General features: G+C 41.0%; 1 protein-coding gene across 11 annotated transcripts in view; it reads right to left on the reverse strand.

Annotated features, from left to right (window-relative positions):
- RERE (arginine-glutamic acid dipeptide repeats) overlaps positions 1 to 17,470 on the reverse strand; it is a 469,898-nt gene that overhangs the window by 190,026 nt on the left and 262,402 nt on the right. For all 11 annotated transcript variants that reach the window (XM_012473620.2, XM_064363204.1, XM_064363205.1 and 8 more), the window contains 2 exons: positions 5,282 to 5,387; positions 4,187 to 4,283 (listed from right to left, as the gene is read on the reverse strand). In XM_012473620.2, the coding sequence (XP_012329043.2) occupies positions 4,187 to 4,283; positions 5,282 to 5,387 (203 nt within the window). The remainder of the gene's footprint in view (positions 1 to 4,186; positions 4,284 to 5,281; positions 5,388 to 17,470) is intronic.

The raw sequence follows: 17,470 nt of genomic DNA on the forward strand, positions 1-17,470 counted from the left end.
TCATGTGCCTACAGACTATTTTATTTGTGTCTCTCTCAAAACTGAATTTATTTTTAGTAGTACTAGTTTATAACTATGGAGAAAGAAAAAATTCTTTCTGTGAATAAACTGTGAGAAGAAAACTGGAAGAAAAAGTTAAAGCTTAATACTCCCCTATCCCCCACCAAATACATCCCAAACATTTTTTAAGTTACTCTACCTTGGTGACGAGAAAGAGAACAAACAGAGATTGCCGGGGGCACTGCCATCGATTCGGGTTTTTTTTTAAGACAGAGTCTTGCTCTGTCACCCAGACTGGAGTGCAGTGATGCAATCTCAGCTCGCTGAAACCTCTGCCTCCCAGATTCAAGCGATTCTCCTGTCAGCCTCCCAAGTAGCTGGGACTACAGGCGCCCACCACCATGCCCAGCTAATTTTTTGTATTTTAGTAGAGACGGAGTTTCAACATGTTGGCCAGGATGGTCTCGATCTCCTGATCTCATGATCCACCCGCCTTAGCCTCCCCAAGTGCTGGGATTACAGGTGTGAGCCACTGCACCCGTTCCATCCCATTCTGTTTTATGGGAGTAATGGGACAGGCAAAGCTTCTGTCATGGTGAACGCTGCTGCCAAGAGCAAGGTGGGATCACCAAATGACAACAACGATGCTAGCAAATGCCAGCGTCTCCACACACCCATGACCCTGCACCACTAGCCTAGCATCCACATGTACCCGCGACCCTACATCATTAGGCCAATGCATCACTGCACCACTAGGTCAGCGCATCCACACACACGCGCCAATCCTGCACCACTAGGCCAGCGTGTACACACATACATGTAACACTGCACCACTAGGCCAGTGCATACATACACATGTGACACCGCACCACTAGGCCAGTGCATCCACATATATGCCACACTGCACCACAAGGCCAGCACATCCACACACATGCAATACACACAACTAGGCCAGCATGTCCACATGAGACACTGCACCACTAAGCCAGCGCGGACACACACACACACACACACACACACACACACACACACGACACTGCACCATTAGGCCAGCTTGTTCAATGGCCAAACAACCACCTGTCATCTGATGTCTTTGAAAAAAATCCAGTTGTCAAATCACAAAAAGGATGTTGTATTTGAAACTTACAAAATCAAATTCAAGGTAAAAGTTTTATCAAGTAGCTACCAGTTTTTACGACCACTTTAAAGAAAACACCATGGGAGGAAAAAAAACTAATCAATGAGGATTCTAATCACATACCCAGTGAAAAGAAGATAAAGTATTATAGCACTCCAACCGTGGTGGCCAGTGAAAGGACAGTGACTTATGCATTTACACATCTCCAAGAAACATCTGATTGTCAACTTAGCTGCAGTAAATTCATGGAATACAGATGGAATTATTTGGGATAACTTGTTCTTCTAAAAATGCTAAAAAAGATAAAAATGAGCCGGGAATGGTGGCTCATACCTGTAATCCTAGTACTTTGGAAGGCTGAGGTAGGTGAATCACCTGAGATCAGGAGTTCAAGACCAGCCTGGCCAACGTGGTGAAACCCTAAAAATACAAAAATTAGCCAGGTATGGTTGCACATGCCTGTACTGCCTGCTACTCAGGAGGCTGAGGTAGGGGAATTGCTTGAACCCAGAAGGCAGAGGTTGCAGTGAGGTAAGCCAAGATGGAACCATTGCACTCCAGCCTGGGCAACAGAGCAAGACTCTGTCTTAAAATTAAAAAAACAAAAAAGACTACAAATCTCAATACCAGTGATAAGTACTCAAATATATTGATTTTAGATATTTATGTCAAAACATGTTGAACAACCAGTTACAAATCTCATGTATTTGTTTAACTGAAACCCTAAATCACTTAAAATCTTTTCCCTTGGGCCGGGCGTGGTGGCTCATACCTATAATCCCAGCACTTTGGGAGGCCAAGGCGGGTAGATCACAAGGTCAAAAGATCGAGACCATCCTGGTCAACAAGGTAAAACCCCATCTCTACTAAAAAATACAAAAATTAGCTGGGCATGGTGGCGCACACCTGTAGTACCAGCTACTAGGGAGGCTGAGGCAGGAGAATTGCCTGAACCCAGGAGGTGGAGGTTGCGGTGAGCCAAGATTGCGCCATTGCACTCCAGCCTGGGTAACAAGAGAGAAACTCCATCTAAAAAAAAAAAAAAAAAAAAAAATCTTTTCCCTTAACCCATGAGACAAGATGGAAAGAAAGGAAAGAGTATCCAAACCAGTAAAATAAATATTCCATGATTTGGCTGAGTGCGGTGGCTCACACTGGTAAATCCCAGCACTTTGGGAGGCCGAGGTGGGTGGATCGCTTAAGTTTAGGAGTTTAAGACCAGCCTGGGGAAGATGGCAAAACCTCGTCTCTATGAGAAATACAAAAATTAGCCAGGTGTGGTGGGGCACACCTGTGGTCCCAGCTACTTGGGTGGTAGGATTGCTTGAGCCCAGGAGTTTGAGGCTGCAGTGAGCCATAATCCCACCACTACACTCCAGGCTGGACAACAGAGCAAGATCCTGTCTCAAAAAACAAAACAAGAAATATTCCAGGATTAAGTCACGGGTTCCAGCTAACAATATTCCAGTTCACTGATCCCAGGTAACAATTTAACTGTTCCATCAATCTAATCAACCTTGCACTAACTTCCTTTGTTCAGCAAGTAAGCTTAAGATTGGAAAGCTACTTCCAAAAGTCATACAAAGGTTGTAGAAGTTTGGAAGTTTATAAAACACTAGAGAAACTCTCTAAATTCATCTAAATTCCTGTAAGAAGTCAAACCTAACCACATCCGCGCCATATCCTATAGCAGAGTTGGCAAACTATGGCCAGAAAAGCCACATCTGGCACACTGCCTGCTTCCTGTGGCCTGCAAGGAGAGTTTTTACATTTTAAATGGCTGAAAGAGAAAGCAAAAGAAGAGTATTTCCTGACACAAGAAAATTAAATGAAACTCAAATTTCAATATCCCTAAGGTTTTATTAGAGCACAGCCACCTCATTTATTAACATGTTGTCTATGGCTTTTATGCTACAATGGTTGAGCTGAGTCACTGCAACAGATACCATATGAAATATTAGCTGACCCAAAAAGTTTGCCAAAGCCTGCCCCAAAGTTGCTACTAATTTACCTTGAAATAACTGACTTTAGCTATGTAGCTTTGCACAAAAGTCTCCAGATGGGTTTTCCTGAATACCACCTGAGCATTAAAACGGAGAAATTATTGTAACCCACTGTAGTTTAAGACAAAAGCTGGTATATCCTAGTATTTTGTTAAAACCATATTACAGTACTTAAACAAAAAAAGTAGCCTTTCTCCACTTTATTACTGATTATTTCCAGGGAGGAAAGGGTTTTAAGAATATTAGTAGTCTTACTTCCTGTACTTAAAAGGTCCAAAGTCAGCCATATATACACAAATAAACCTTTATGGGCAACCTTTTCTTGAGAGAGACAGAAAATACCCAAAGATGCAAATATCATGGCCTTTTTTTGGACCTAACTCCCTAAGTCATTATGACTGGCTGTAATGTTACCTTCTGCCTCAGAATGAAATCTTTAGTATGTTTTTGTCCCCCTCTTGCCCCGCCAGTGAAGCTTTATAGTAGTAAAATTTTTCAGACATACAGAAAATGGAAGAATAGTTCAATGAAAATTCCTATAAACTCTGCCTAGATTCTCAATTAATTACACGCTGCCATATCTGCTTCATTCATTTCTCTGTCTTTTCTAGTGGCAGGAATTAAATCTTTAGAAAGTAAACTGCAGACCATCAGAAAGCTTTTCCCACCTCGGCCTCCCAAAGTGCCAGGACTACAGATGTGAGCCACTGCATCTGACCCATCAGAATATTTCACCCTAAATACTTTGGCAAACAATATCAGGATCATAATTTCCAAGGAAATGAAGATACGATAATATAGAAATGGCATTAAAAAGTAAATTATAAAAGAGAGAGAGGGGCATAAAGCTAGATTAGTGAATAAACAGGGAACCTCTACAATCTCAACAATCCAAGTGCACACTGGAATGTTCGCTCTCTGAAGCCAAAAGCGGAAGAATCTGATTAAGACAGTGATTACTACAAGATCAGGAGTGAGTAGACTCTCCACCTCCTGCACACAATGACTCCTCCTTCATATGGAAGACCATGTCTCCAGTACTTACCTAAGGGCAGCAGCATGGTAAGTGTCAACGTAATCAGAAATGAAGAGCTCTCGGTTCTTAATAACTGGGTCTGTAATGACAAGTTCTCTTCCAGAGTCTGTCAAAAAAATTAATTAAGAGGACATTAAAATTGAGTCTCCCAAAACAAGTAAAAAAAATTTTTTTTAACTTTTTTTTAAGACGGGGTTTCACCATGTTGGCCAGGATGGTCTCGATCTTCTGACCTCGTGATCCACCCGCCTTGGCCTCCCAAAGTGCTGGGATTACAGGCGTGAGCCACCGCGCCCAGCCAACAAGTAAAAAATTTTTGTAAAACTTTTCTTTCAGGTTTACCACCCACTAAATAACCAGGCCTGGTTAGCATCATAAGTATACAAAACAGAGAAGAGGAATCATAAATTGCAAGAATAACAATAACAGAATGTGCAGTTTTTGTCAATAAAGTATCTTTGGGGCTATGTTCTATACCCTTTACTAAGTCCCTATATTTTGCCAAAATGGATTAAACCCAAAATGTAAAAAGAGCAGAAACAATCTCATCCTGGCAACTCTTCAACTACCAAAATACTTAGTGATCCTGTCCATCTTATTTTTCGGACTAAATATTCCAAAGTGGAGTGAAATCATAGTTTCCATAGAAAAGAATATGTTTAACAAGGAACTATAATTTACCTGCTTTAACAGACGTTTTTATAGTTTCAAAGAAGGAAAAAAAAAATCCATTAAGATACAACATCATTCCTCCAAGTTGTTTTTCATTGGTTTGTTGACTCAAAGCCTGTGAGAAGAGTGGGAAGAAGGCAGGATCGGGGCCAGACAAAGTTTGATGCCAGCACCAGGACCGCCACTTGGAGGATGCATGGTCCCAGCAACTTCCTTAGCATCTCTCAACCTCAGTTTCCTTATCTGGAACCGGAGAGGGACAGACCCACCTCACATGAACTACGGTAACCAATGTGAACTGTCAAGCATAAGGCCTACCAACACCCAAGAATCCATTTTTTTAAAAGTATCTTCATTTAATGAATGTCTTTAGAGAAGGAACTTTGCCCAAAGCTAAGAAATACACAAATCAAACCAGAAGGACATATTTACCATTTTCATTATGTCGATCCTGAACCAAATGCTGATACACTGAATCTGGAACCTCAGACTGACGGTAGTACCATTTGACGTTCATGAGGAGATGGTCCCTCTTACTCTGAAAAGGAAAATCTAACAGCATTAGGAACAGGATTTCAGGTGCCACAAGTGCATATCATACCCATGACCAAAAGCCCCTGTAAATGGGTTGACAGGTAGATAGGGAGAGACACAATTACCACCAGGACTACAATACATAAATCAGTTGTGAGGTCAAAAAAATCCATCTATAGGCCCTTCTTACCCTATCCCTCTAAACTGCTAATTTCAGGAAACAAAAGGAGACCAGTCTTAAATCTGTTTATCTCCCCAGTTTGATTAGCTAAATCCATTCAATATTACATTTTTATTTAACATTAACTAAACAATACTACATGAATATGTCCTTCTATCTTAATCTTTAATCATTTTATAAATATTTAGATTGAGTTTTAGCGTACTGTCAAGGCTCATTTAGGGCAATAGTCTAGAAAGAACTTACCCAGCAAGGCCTGGTACAAAATAATCTCTCCTCCAAGGTTTGCCTATTACCCAGACTAAATTACATTCTCCTTCTACTTTTTAGCCACAGTTATTGTTATATGACAAATTAATATAGCAAAGAACGGGTGGTGATGAAGGTACCATGTGTCCCAAGAGTAGAGACCTCATCTTACTTATTTCTGAATCTCCAGAGAATAGAACATCTTGTACATAATTATTTGTGAATAATGAAGAGTTTCATGATGATCACATAAATTATCGTATAAATGTTCGTAGTACACTGAACTATGTTATCCCTAAAAGTTAATTTTGTTTCCAGTTTGTTCAGAGAATAACGGATGAAATATTGCCCTTCCATTAGAAGGTTATGGGGCTGCAGCTTGCATCTCTGTGCACCTGGTAAGAAACATCTCAACAGAGAGTGCGTTAGGGCTTCTTGCAGCCTCCTGAAGTACTTTCCAACCCAGGTGCGGCCTTTTCTCCATGTTAAATGCAATATCACTCCTTTCAGCAGTCTACATTCTCATCACAGGTCTGTTGGTCAGAAACGAATGAGAGCTAAAATTCAAGAAATGCCGCATGTTTATAAAGAGGATGCCTAAATCCTAAAATATGATAAAAGGGCCCTCATTAATGAAGAAAGATGCTTCCTGCTGTAATGAGCAGTCACAAATGCAGCCAACACTAAAACACCAGGAAGGTTCCAAAAAACCTTTGCTAAAAAACAGTTAAAAGCCATTAAAAGAATCAGAAAGAAAACAATTGCCACAAGTTTCAACCGAACTCAAATGTGAAGATGTGTTATTTCTTTTTTTTGAGACAGAGCCTCACTCTGTTGCCCAGGCTGGAGTGCAGTGGCATGATCTCGGCTCACTGTAACCTCCACCTCCTAGGTTCAAACGATTCTCCTTCCTCAGCCTCCTGAGTAGCTGGGATTGTAGGCGCATGCCAGCACACTCAGCTAATTTTTGTATTTTTAGTAGAGACAGGGTTTCACCATGTTGGCCAGGCTGGTCTGGAACTTCTGACCTCCTCAACATCCCAAAGTACTGGGATTACAGGCATGAGCCACCACACCCAGCTGAAAATGTGCTATTTCAAAGTAGATGTCATAAACACCAAGATTCTTATTTTGCATTTAACTGTGCTAAATACACATGCTTACCAAAAAAGGGCATTAACACTGGTTTAAATACACTTTATATGTAGAATAATCCTACATGATAGGTGCTCTTTAGTATTTATCCATTTTATACCTTCATATTAAAATTTTTAATGGCAAAAATTTTTTCTACACTGTTTATGTTGCAGGTGGGAAAAAGAGGACACACCAGGATGTTAAATAAATAGAATAAATGTTAAATGTAGCAGTTTAGAGAAATTAACAATTACTTTCAGCAGGCAATTACGGAGGCGTTAACATCTGACTTAAGAAAAAATGGGACACATTTCAATGAATTTTTTCTAGACAAAAGAGGAAACCTGAGAAAGACATAAAGGTAGACAAACTATTAAACATATCCAGGCCCCCACAGTTCATCTGCATGCAGCACAGAAAGCCATTCTGGGGCAATATGGAGAAGAACCTGAGTCCTGACTCTGTCTGGCCTTTAGTGAGCTTACAGGACAACTGGGGTTTTCTAACTCTATTGCTGACCAAATACCCCACAGGCAGCGAGGGACAAATGCCAGGACACGGGAGAGCAGCTAGAAAGTGTAGATCATCAGAATATACCACCCCAAAATATGCTCTCTGGCATAAGAATTATTTTGCCAAGGTCTTAGAGGGATAGAGGGAAAATTATATTTTGTCCCCCCAAAAAACTTAGTTTCTTCCCTAGACAGGATGATAAAAAGCAGGACCAGGATAAGATTACTCATTATAGAAAAAAAATACATAAACCAGGCGAAGAAGCAGCACCTGTCTGGCAGTGCTCAGGGATGCATTCAGTTAAAATACACCATCTATAGTAAGGACCCACTCAACCTCAGCACTACCGACATTTGAACCAGAAGATTCTTTGTTGTGGGGATCTGCCTGTGCACTGTTAGATGCTTAATGACATCACTAGCTTCTAACCACTAATTGCCAGTGGAACCCATCCTCCAGTTGTGACAACCAAAACTGTCTCTAAACGTTGCTAAATCACCCCTATGGGGACAAAGTTGTCCCTAGTTGAGAAATCACTGGTCTAGTAATTCATTTTGTTTTGTTTTTTAGGGAAAACAAAACCAGAATGGTAAGAAAGAAACCTGGTTCAAGCACTACAGGGTAGGGAACATGGCCTACTGGAAAGAAGATGGGAAGGCCCGTGGCCCCTTCAATCTCAATGCCGTGACTTCCCATGTATATGGCTTTGGGCACATTACCAAGATTCTCCCAGTCTCTCCTTTTCTGTAAAAAGGAGATACTGAAACCTACCTAATTACTGAAAGAATTAAAAAGACAGAAAGCATCTAGAGTAAGTGCCCAAATGCTCAAATAAATAGTTTCCTCTATTAGTAGGTGATTATAACTAATGGTTCACAAAAAAATCTGAAGAACTTTGCTAAGAAGTATAGGAGTTACTTCTTCACCAGAACTTGGTTTCCTGCCAGGGATGATAGTGATCTCTCCTCACTGAGCTACTAATACATGTTTCAGTGCTCACAGAAATGAATTACTTCATTGGGCATATGGGAGTCCAGATCTCCTAGCGCTCTTAGCAACAATGTTTTAAAATCTACCAATCTATGTATTTCTGCAACACATTTAAGAAGTCTGAAAACCTGAAGGGCAACAGAAATACCTTTTAGATACAGTAACTCAAATTCGTACGATGTCTACTTTTCAGAACTAAGCCAGATATACTGGTGATAAAGGTACAGTATCTATGTCATCTTATGATGTAGGAATGCCTATTGATTACACACACAAATAAATTACTGCTTTGGTTTATTTGTACCTAGATTTATGATTCCTAATATTATGCTTTTCAATGGCAATGAAAGAACTATTGGATTCCCTAATGCAGTACTATGCAATAACCAGGGAGTGGCAGCATTGTCTTAAAAAGACTTCAGAATCAATTCCACAGATAAAACACGCAGAGGTAGACTGGAAGTAAATAACAATTTGGAACAAATTTAAGTAGCTGCAATATGCACAATCTTTCTAAATGGACCAGTAACTTAATTAAAAATTACAAGTTGTAAAGGGAGGCAGTGTGTGGTTTCAGCAGGTACTAGACAAAGATAGGTAATCTAGGACTGCAGTTCAGTCTGCAATCGCTAGTTGCAACCTTTGTGGAGTTGCCAAAAGTGAAGGGATAGAACAAAATTGCTTCTATGCTCTCTTTCTATTCTTTTTTTTTTTTTTTTTTTTTTTTGAGACGGAGTTTCGCTCTTGATACCCAGGCTGGAGCGCAATGGCGCGATCTCGGCTCACCGCAATCTCCGCCTCCTGGGTTCAGGCAATTCTCCTGCCTCAGCCTCCTGAGTAGCTGGGATTACAGGCACGCGCCACCGTGCCCAGCTAATTTTTTGTATTAGTAGAGACGGGGTTTCACCATGTTGACCAGGATGGTCTCGATCTCTTGACCTCGTGATCCACCCGCCTCGGCCTCCCAAAGTGCTGGGATTACAGGCTTGAGCCACCGCGCCCGGCCGCTCTCTTTCTATTCTTACATGTTTATATCTACATTTCTTCCTCAAAAAAACCAAGTAGTTAAAATGATGCTGTGGGAGAATCTCTGATTTTTTCTCTTTATCTGTGCAATGGCACTGGCTAACAGTGCCATCCTAAAGAAGGTTTACAAATTAAAATGTTATCTTCAGTGGAAGCTGGCCACTGCTATACTGAGGGAAGAAGAGAGCATCCCCTACCCGAGTAAGTGTTCCCAAAGCTACCTCAGACACAAAGGTATTGCTCAAAAGTTACACAGGTAATTATCTAATTCCTAGTACTCATTAGACAAAGAATTTTGTTCAAAATTACAGAAAATTAAAGCCAGACATGAACTTAAGAGATCACGTGATTCAAGCAAAACTGTCCAGGTTTGAATCCTGGCTCTGCAACTTACTGAGCTATGTGACTTTGGGCAAGTAACTTCTCCAAGCCTCAATGCTTTCATACACAGAATGGGAGAAAAACAACAGTTTCTATCTCATTTGGTTGTGAGAATTAAATAAATTAATATAAAGCAAGTAGATGAGCTCAATAAATGTTAGATATTACTATCACTGTTTTACAGAAAAAAAGAGTTGCCAAGATAGAGAGAAAAGAGGTCACTTAAAGGTTTTGCTTTTCTAAGATTCAAAATTATGTTAGTAATAGCAATATAAAAATAAGTCATACAGCAAATCCAGAGGAAAATGTCTTCACTTTTCCAACAATTCTAAAAGCTTATCAAAAATTTCCAACAAATATGCCTCATTATATACTAGCAATATAATTTAACTATAGCATAAAGGTCAAAATGTTTATAAATGAGATATTTTAAACAGAATGCTGAGTAAACAGGGAAGTGAAGAGAAGCTTCTTCTGTGAAAGCACCCTAGGATGTATTTCCGAATATAAAGAACCTACTGGGAAGTAAATAACTTCTGACCATTTTATCCTTTTTTTTTTTTGAGACAAGGTATCACGCTGTCACCCAGAGGTTGGAGTGCAATGGCACCATCATGGCTCACTGCAGCCTCAACCTCACAGGCTCAAGTGATTCTCCTGCCTCAGCCTACTAACTAGGAAGACAGGTGCCCAGCTAATTTTTAATTTTTTTTTTTTTGTAGAGGCGGACATCTCACTATGTTTTAAACCACTAAACAGGGGCACATCCAATCTGCTTACAATAAGGTTTCGGGGCTCTGTGAAAAAAAAAAAAAAAGGCAGGGGGAGTTGTTTCTGGGCTAAATTATGGATTCTTCCATATCCCTGGCTGGATTTCTCTTGAAATGAAGAATGTATGTCAATTTAAGGAGATTAATAGAGGACAAAACCCATCCCCCAAATCTGGGCTTAGAAAAAAAGATCTTTATGGTACCTATTTGGGAGTAGAATAGCAAAGATTTCTACACATCTTTGAATATCAAACAATAGTGTTGAGATTTAACAAATTTAAAATAACTAAAATGAAACACTCAGAACTAGATAACGACAAGGGGTAGACTGGGGAAAAGGAAGGCAATGGAGACAGGAAAGGCCAAGAAGAGGCTGCTGTTGAAGGGCAACTGTGTTTTCAACAGCAACACATAACACAGTTGCCCAAACACAGACACAAGGTCTAATGCCAAGATGGGAACTTCCTTTCCTAGAGATCTTTCCTGATTATTTAGTGTTTTAATTGATTTAAATAGTCAATCTGAGTCTTTCCCAGTAACAGTCTTAATATCAGCCTTGGGACAATGTTTTTCCACAACATAAAAATAGTAATAATAATCTAGGTGGTATTTGGAGATTCATAAATACGAACAGGACAAGGGCAGAGAGAGAGCCCTTCATACAGAGGCGGCCTGCAAGCCAGCTGGAACAACTGTAAATTCACCTACAATACAGAGGAAGGAGATTCTCTGTCCCATCCGTCACCAGCTGATGATAACTGCCACCAGCTCATGGCAGGGATCATCAGGTTCCCAAAGCCTCCAAAACAGACCACTCCTGTTCCTCTATGTTATCAAATGTAACAGGAGTTATCAAGACCACAGACAGCCTCCACAGAGTACAAAGATGGATATTAGCAAATAAATAACTTTGCCAAGTAAAAACAATCTGCTAGAGAGAACAGCATAACTTCCTGCATATTTTTAACTACTTAGTAACAGGGGCTATCAATTCAAAACCAAGTGACATCAGACCAGAATTCTTACTTTATAGGCCAATATAGCCAACCAAGTTTCTGCAGAAATTTGGGATGAAGTGGCCAACATGTGTATACTGTATGGCTCAAAAAAATACCTTCTGAAGAAACTTCCCATGCTTTTCCACAACATGGTGATAATAAGGTTAAGAGTTGTCTGAACAGTAGAGGTTTACTGTATAATTCAGAAATGTATACACAAAACTTCTAATTGGTAGTCAAGATACTAATTAAGCACACAGAGGGGGAAAAACTGTCTCCTAGAGACATCAGTATCTCCCTTCAAATGTGCTGGTACGGTTTAAAGAGGCATTAACTCTCCCTGTTGAGCTCACCTCCACCTACAGGACAATGACCGTTAGACATGCCACCTTACCTAAGACCTTGGGGACCCAGTCATAATGTGTTCAATCATTCCTGACTTCAAGGGATAAGGTTAGGGACAGACAATGCAGTCAAAGGTCACTATTCTTCAAAGGTCAAAGCTAACTCCAGATGCAGACTGAGTAATCTCTTATCCAAAATACTTGGGACCAGAAGTGTTTCTGATTTCATAATTTTCTAGATTTTGAAATCTTTGGATATACATAGTGAGATATCTTAGGGATGGGACCCAAGTCTAAACACAAAATTAATTTATGTTTCATATAAACCTCATACACATAGCCTGAGGGTAATTATATAAAACATTTTAATAACATATGCAGCCTGTCACAAAGGTCGGATGTGGGATTTTCTACATACGGCATCATGTCAGCACTCAAATAAGTTTTAGATTTTCAAATTAGAGATACTCAATCTGTATTAATTTACATAAGCAAATCAAAACTAAAGATAAGCTTTCTGTACCAGTAAGAGGATCACAGTTACACAACTTTGTGGATAAATATCTGAAATTAAATTTAATTCAATTAAAATGAAATTATATCCAAGAATCCCACTTCTGGGAATTTACTCAAAAGATCTGAAATTAGTTTGTCAAAGAGAAGCCTGCACTTCCAAGTTTATCATAGCACTATTCACAATAAACAAATTAGGGAATCAACCTTGGTGCCTATCAACGTGTATACACACACACACACACAAACACACACACAAACACACACACACACACAATGGAAAACTATTCAGCCTTTAAAAAGATGACTTTTGTCATCTGCAACAACATGAATGGAAATGGAGAACATTATGCTAAGTTAAATAAGCCAGAAATTGAAAGATATATATGGACTCTACAACAACCCAACTCATAGAAGCAAAAAGTAGAAAATGGTTACAGAGGCTAGGCATTGGGGAAATGGGGAGCTAATGATCCAAGGGTATAAAATCTCAGTAAAGAAGAATAACTGGGTTTTTTTAATGATCGACTGTGCAACATGATTAATATAGTTAATAACAGTGTATTATACATTTCAAAGTTGATAAGAGCAAATTTCAAATGTTATAAAAAATGAGAATTGAGGTGATGGTATGTTAATTAGCTTGACTTAATTATTCTACATTGTATACATGAATCATACATCATTTTGTACTCCACACATATATACAATTATAAGTTGTCAACTTACGACAATGAAATTTAAAAATGAAATTAGATAGAAAATGTCTTGTACTATTTCAAGCCACTACCCGACTCTTGATATAAAACTCTAAGAATGGCCGAGCACGGTGGCTCACTCCTGTAATCATAGCACTTTGGGAGGCAGAGGCCAGCGGATCACCTGAGGTCAGGAGTTCATGACCGGCCTGGCCAACGTGGGGAAAAACTGTCTCTACTAAAAATACAAAAATCAGGTGGCCATGGTGGTGGGTGCCTGTGATCCCAGCTACTGAGGAGGCTGAGTGAGGCAGGAAAAATGCTTGAACCCAGGAGGCAGAGGTTGCAGTGAGCCAAGGTCATGCCATTGCACTCCAGCCTGGGCAACAAGAGTGAAACTCCATCTCAAAAACAAACAAAAAAGACTCTAAGAATTTCTATACATACTATCTATTTAAGTGTATAGCCATTACAGCTCAAGATGCCAGGAAAGTGGTATAAAAAAACCTAAGACACGGTATACCACCAGGGCTCAGGTCATCAAGGCTCCTGTATCCCAGGGTTCTACTCTGACATGGGTACCAGGGGGGTAAAGGGAAAAGCTGAAATACTGACTACACAGACTTTTCTCAAGGGGAAGAAAGGATTTTGAATATACTTTATAAACACACCATCCTGTACACATCTTCCAAATGCATTCAGTCATTAACTAAACATTTTGTTTCCTTTTGAGAGGGCAGTGAGGGCAAGTTAATTTCTTATTGCCATTGATAAAGTACCCACTCTTGTTTGATCTTGGAACACCCTTCACCCAGCCCCCTCCTATGTATTTTAGTGTAGGGCAGGGACTGAACAGACCTAAAATCCGAGAAGACGTCTTCTACATCCACTCTCAGCGGTGCCTGAACCCACCTGTTGAAGGACCACGGCTGTGGCACAGCTGCCCTCAGGTCGCCACACCACTTCTATTTCTTTTTTCTTTTTTTTTTCATTTGCTGTTGTTTTCTTTACTACTTCCATTTCTAAAATATCTTATAACAAGGAGCAGGAGGGGGAAAATAAAATACCTGAAAACATAAATTAGATGGGACACAGAATCCTGCTAGTGGTAACTTCACATTTATTAGTATTTCCAAACAAGTATACCTGGAACTACGAGGGGTCTGCCCAGAACTGGCATAATTTTTTTTAAGACAGAGTCTCGCTCTGTTGCCCCAGCCTGGAGTGTAGTGGCGTGATCTTGGCTCACTGCAAACTCCACCTCCTGGGTTCAAGTGATCCCACTGCCTCAGCCTCCCGAGTAGCTGGGACTACAGGCACGTGCCACCATGCTCGGCTAATTTTCTTTCTTTTTTTTTTTTTTTTTTGAGACAGAGTCTCACTCTGTCACCCATGCTGGAATGCAGTGGCACAATCTTGGCTCACTGCAACCTCCACCTCCTGGGTTCAAGTGATTCCGCTGCCTCAGCCTCCCGAGTAGCTGGGACTATAGGCGTGTGCCACCACACCTGACTAATCTTTTGTACTTAGTAGAGATGGGGTTTCACCACTTTAGCCAGGCTGGTCTTGAACTCCTGACTTCATGATCCGCCCACCTCAGCCTCCCAAAGTGCTGGGATTACAGGTGTGAGCCACTGCGCCCAGCTTTGGCTAACTTTTTTGTATTTTTAGTAGAGACAGGGTTTCCCCACGTTATCCAGGATGGTCCTGATCTCTGGACCTCGTGATCTACCCACCTCGGCCTCCCAAAGTATTGGGATTACAGGTGTGAGCCACTGCACCCGGCCAGCACTGGCATATGAATTTTTAAAGAAAAGTAGCTAGACGAAAGAAACAGAAGCAGACCATGGCCACATCCCTCTGACTAGGCTGCTTACTGCTTGTAGGCACTAGGATCAAGTTACAGGCTCATTTTCAAAACCTATGAGTGGCATTCAATCCAAAAGACTGCTGTCAAGGCCGGGCGCGGTGGCTCACGCCTGTAATCCCAGCACTTTGGGAGGCCGAGGCGGGTGGATCACGAGGTCAAGAGATCAAGACCATCCTGGTCAACATGGTGAAACCCCGTCTCTACTAAAAATACAAAAAATTAGCTGGGCATGGTGGCGCGTGCCTGTAATCCCAGCTACTCAGGAGGCTGAGGCAGGAGAATTGCCTGAACCCAGGAGGTGGAGGTTGCGGTAAGCTGAGATCGCGTCATTGCACTCCAGCCTGGGTAACAAGAGCGAAACTCCGTCTCAGAGGAGAAAAAAAAAAAAAAAAAAAAAAAAAAGACTGCTGTCGAGAGATAGCATCAGCATCTGGGTCTATGTAAAAGGATTTAAATTACCTTCTGTCAGATGTTGAAGCATGAAGGGGGAATGGTAGGAGGGCAGATGACTTTTTACAGTGTTTACAATCAAGATATAGGAATAACTCAGGACAACGGCTACATACAAATCCCCAGAAAGATGATTTAACTATAAATGTACTGAAGCACAGGCTCAGATGATCAGCAATAATTTCAAAACGACTGTTGCTTGATGATGGCTTGTTTGTTAAACTTCTGCCTCTGTTAAACTATTTTTACAGTTTAATCTAGAGAAAAATCAACCAATATTTTGGTAGGAAGTAAAACAGTGTATGAAAACTAAATCATCTCTGAAACGCTAACTAAGGAGTCAAAACTCAATCAGGATTTTCTACTTAGGATTATATTGTGTATGAACACTGAAATTTTCAGACAATTCATTCTTTTTTATTTTTTTTTTTGAGATGGAGTTTTGCTCTTGCTATCCAGGCTGGAGTGCAACGGCACCATCTCAGCTCACTACAACCTTCACCTCCCCAGTTCAAGCGATTCTCCTGCCTCAGCCTCCCAAGTAGCTGGGATTACAGGCATGTGCCACCATGCCCTGCTAATTTAGTAGAGATGGGGTTTCTCCACGTTGATCAGGCTGGTCACAAACTCCTGACCTCAGGTGATCTGCCAGCCTTGGCCTCCCAAAGTGCTGGGATTACAGGCATGAGCCACCGCACCCAACCAGACAATTCATTCTTGTATTTGTTTGCAGCACAGAGACCAAAAGTACATGTAAAACCTTGGGAATATCTGTAGTTCTTGCCCTCACCTGTAAACTAGGAGGCTAGGTAACTAGGTAACCTCTGCTGTCCTTAATGTCACACACACACACACAAACTATATGTAAAGGGGACTTAGCACATAGGGGCAGTCATATCAAACTAAAGAGTACTCCGGTAGCTCCCCAAAAGTATCCCACAATGTACTTCAACCTGACTGTGGGGGTTAATATCAGGTGTCTGGACGGGATTAAGAGACACCTAGATAGTTAGTAAAGCATTATTTCTGGGCATCTCTGTACAGGTGTTCCTAGAGGAGACTGGTGTGTCAGATGATGGCCTACGTGGGAAGACTCGCCCTCAGTGTGGGTGACGCACCATCTAATTGGCTGGTGGCCATTATAGAACAGAAAAAGCAGGGAAAAAGTGACTTTGCTCTCTCTCCAGGAGCTAAGACACCCTTCTTCTTCTAGTTTTGGACGTCAGAACTCCAGGTCTTCCAGGATTTGAACTCGGGACTCACACACCAGTGGCCCCCCAGGCTCTCTGGCCTTCAGCCTCAGACAGAGTTGTACTGTAGGTTCCTTTGGTTTAGAGGCTTTTGAACTTGGACTGAGCCATACCAGCAGCTTCCCCACATCTCCAGCTTGCAGATGGCCTGCAAAGGTCTGAATGTTTGTCACCCTCAGAAACTCATGCTGAAACTTAATCCCCAATTTAACAGTAACAGGCCTTTAAGAGGTGATTAGATCACAAGGAGCCTGAAAACTCATTAATTCACTGGTGCCTTCATGGGAGTTAATGACTTATCCCAAGAGTGGGTTTCAAAAAATAAATAAATAAAATTTAAAAAAGAGTGAGTTTCTTATGAAAGCCAGGTTGGCTCTCTCTTGTGAGCCCTACTGTCCTGTGACACCTTTCCACCACATTATGGTGCAGCACAAAGCCCTCCCCAGAGGCCAACCAGATGCAGACCCTTGACCTGGGGCTTCACAGCCTCCAGAACTATAATAAATAAATGAATTTTCTTTATAAATTACCCAGTCTCGGGTATTCAAAAAAAGATTAAGACATGGTTACCACGGGACTTAGCTTCTATGATGGAGTGAGCCAATTCCCCTAATAAATCCCCTCTCATCTGTCTGTCCATCCATCTATCTTTCTACCCAACCAGCCAGTCAGTCAATTGTTACTGTCTCTCTGGAGAACCCTGACTAACATGCTGAC

This window comes from Aotus nancymaae, unplaced genomic scaffold (genome assembly GCF_030222135.1).
Source record: "Aotus nancymaae isolate 86718 unplaced genomic scaffold, 86718_ANA_hifiasm-v0.15.2.pri h1tg000053l, whole genome shotgun sequence".
NCBI lineage: Eukaryota > Metazoa > Chordata > Mammalia > Primates > Aotidae > Aotus > Aotus nancymaae.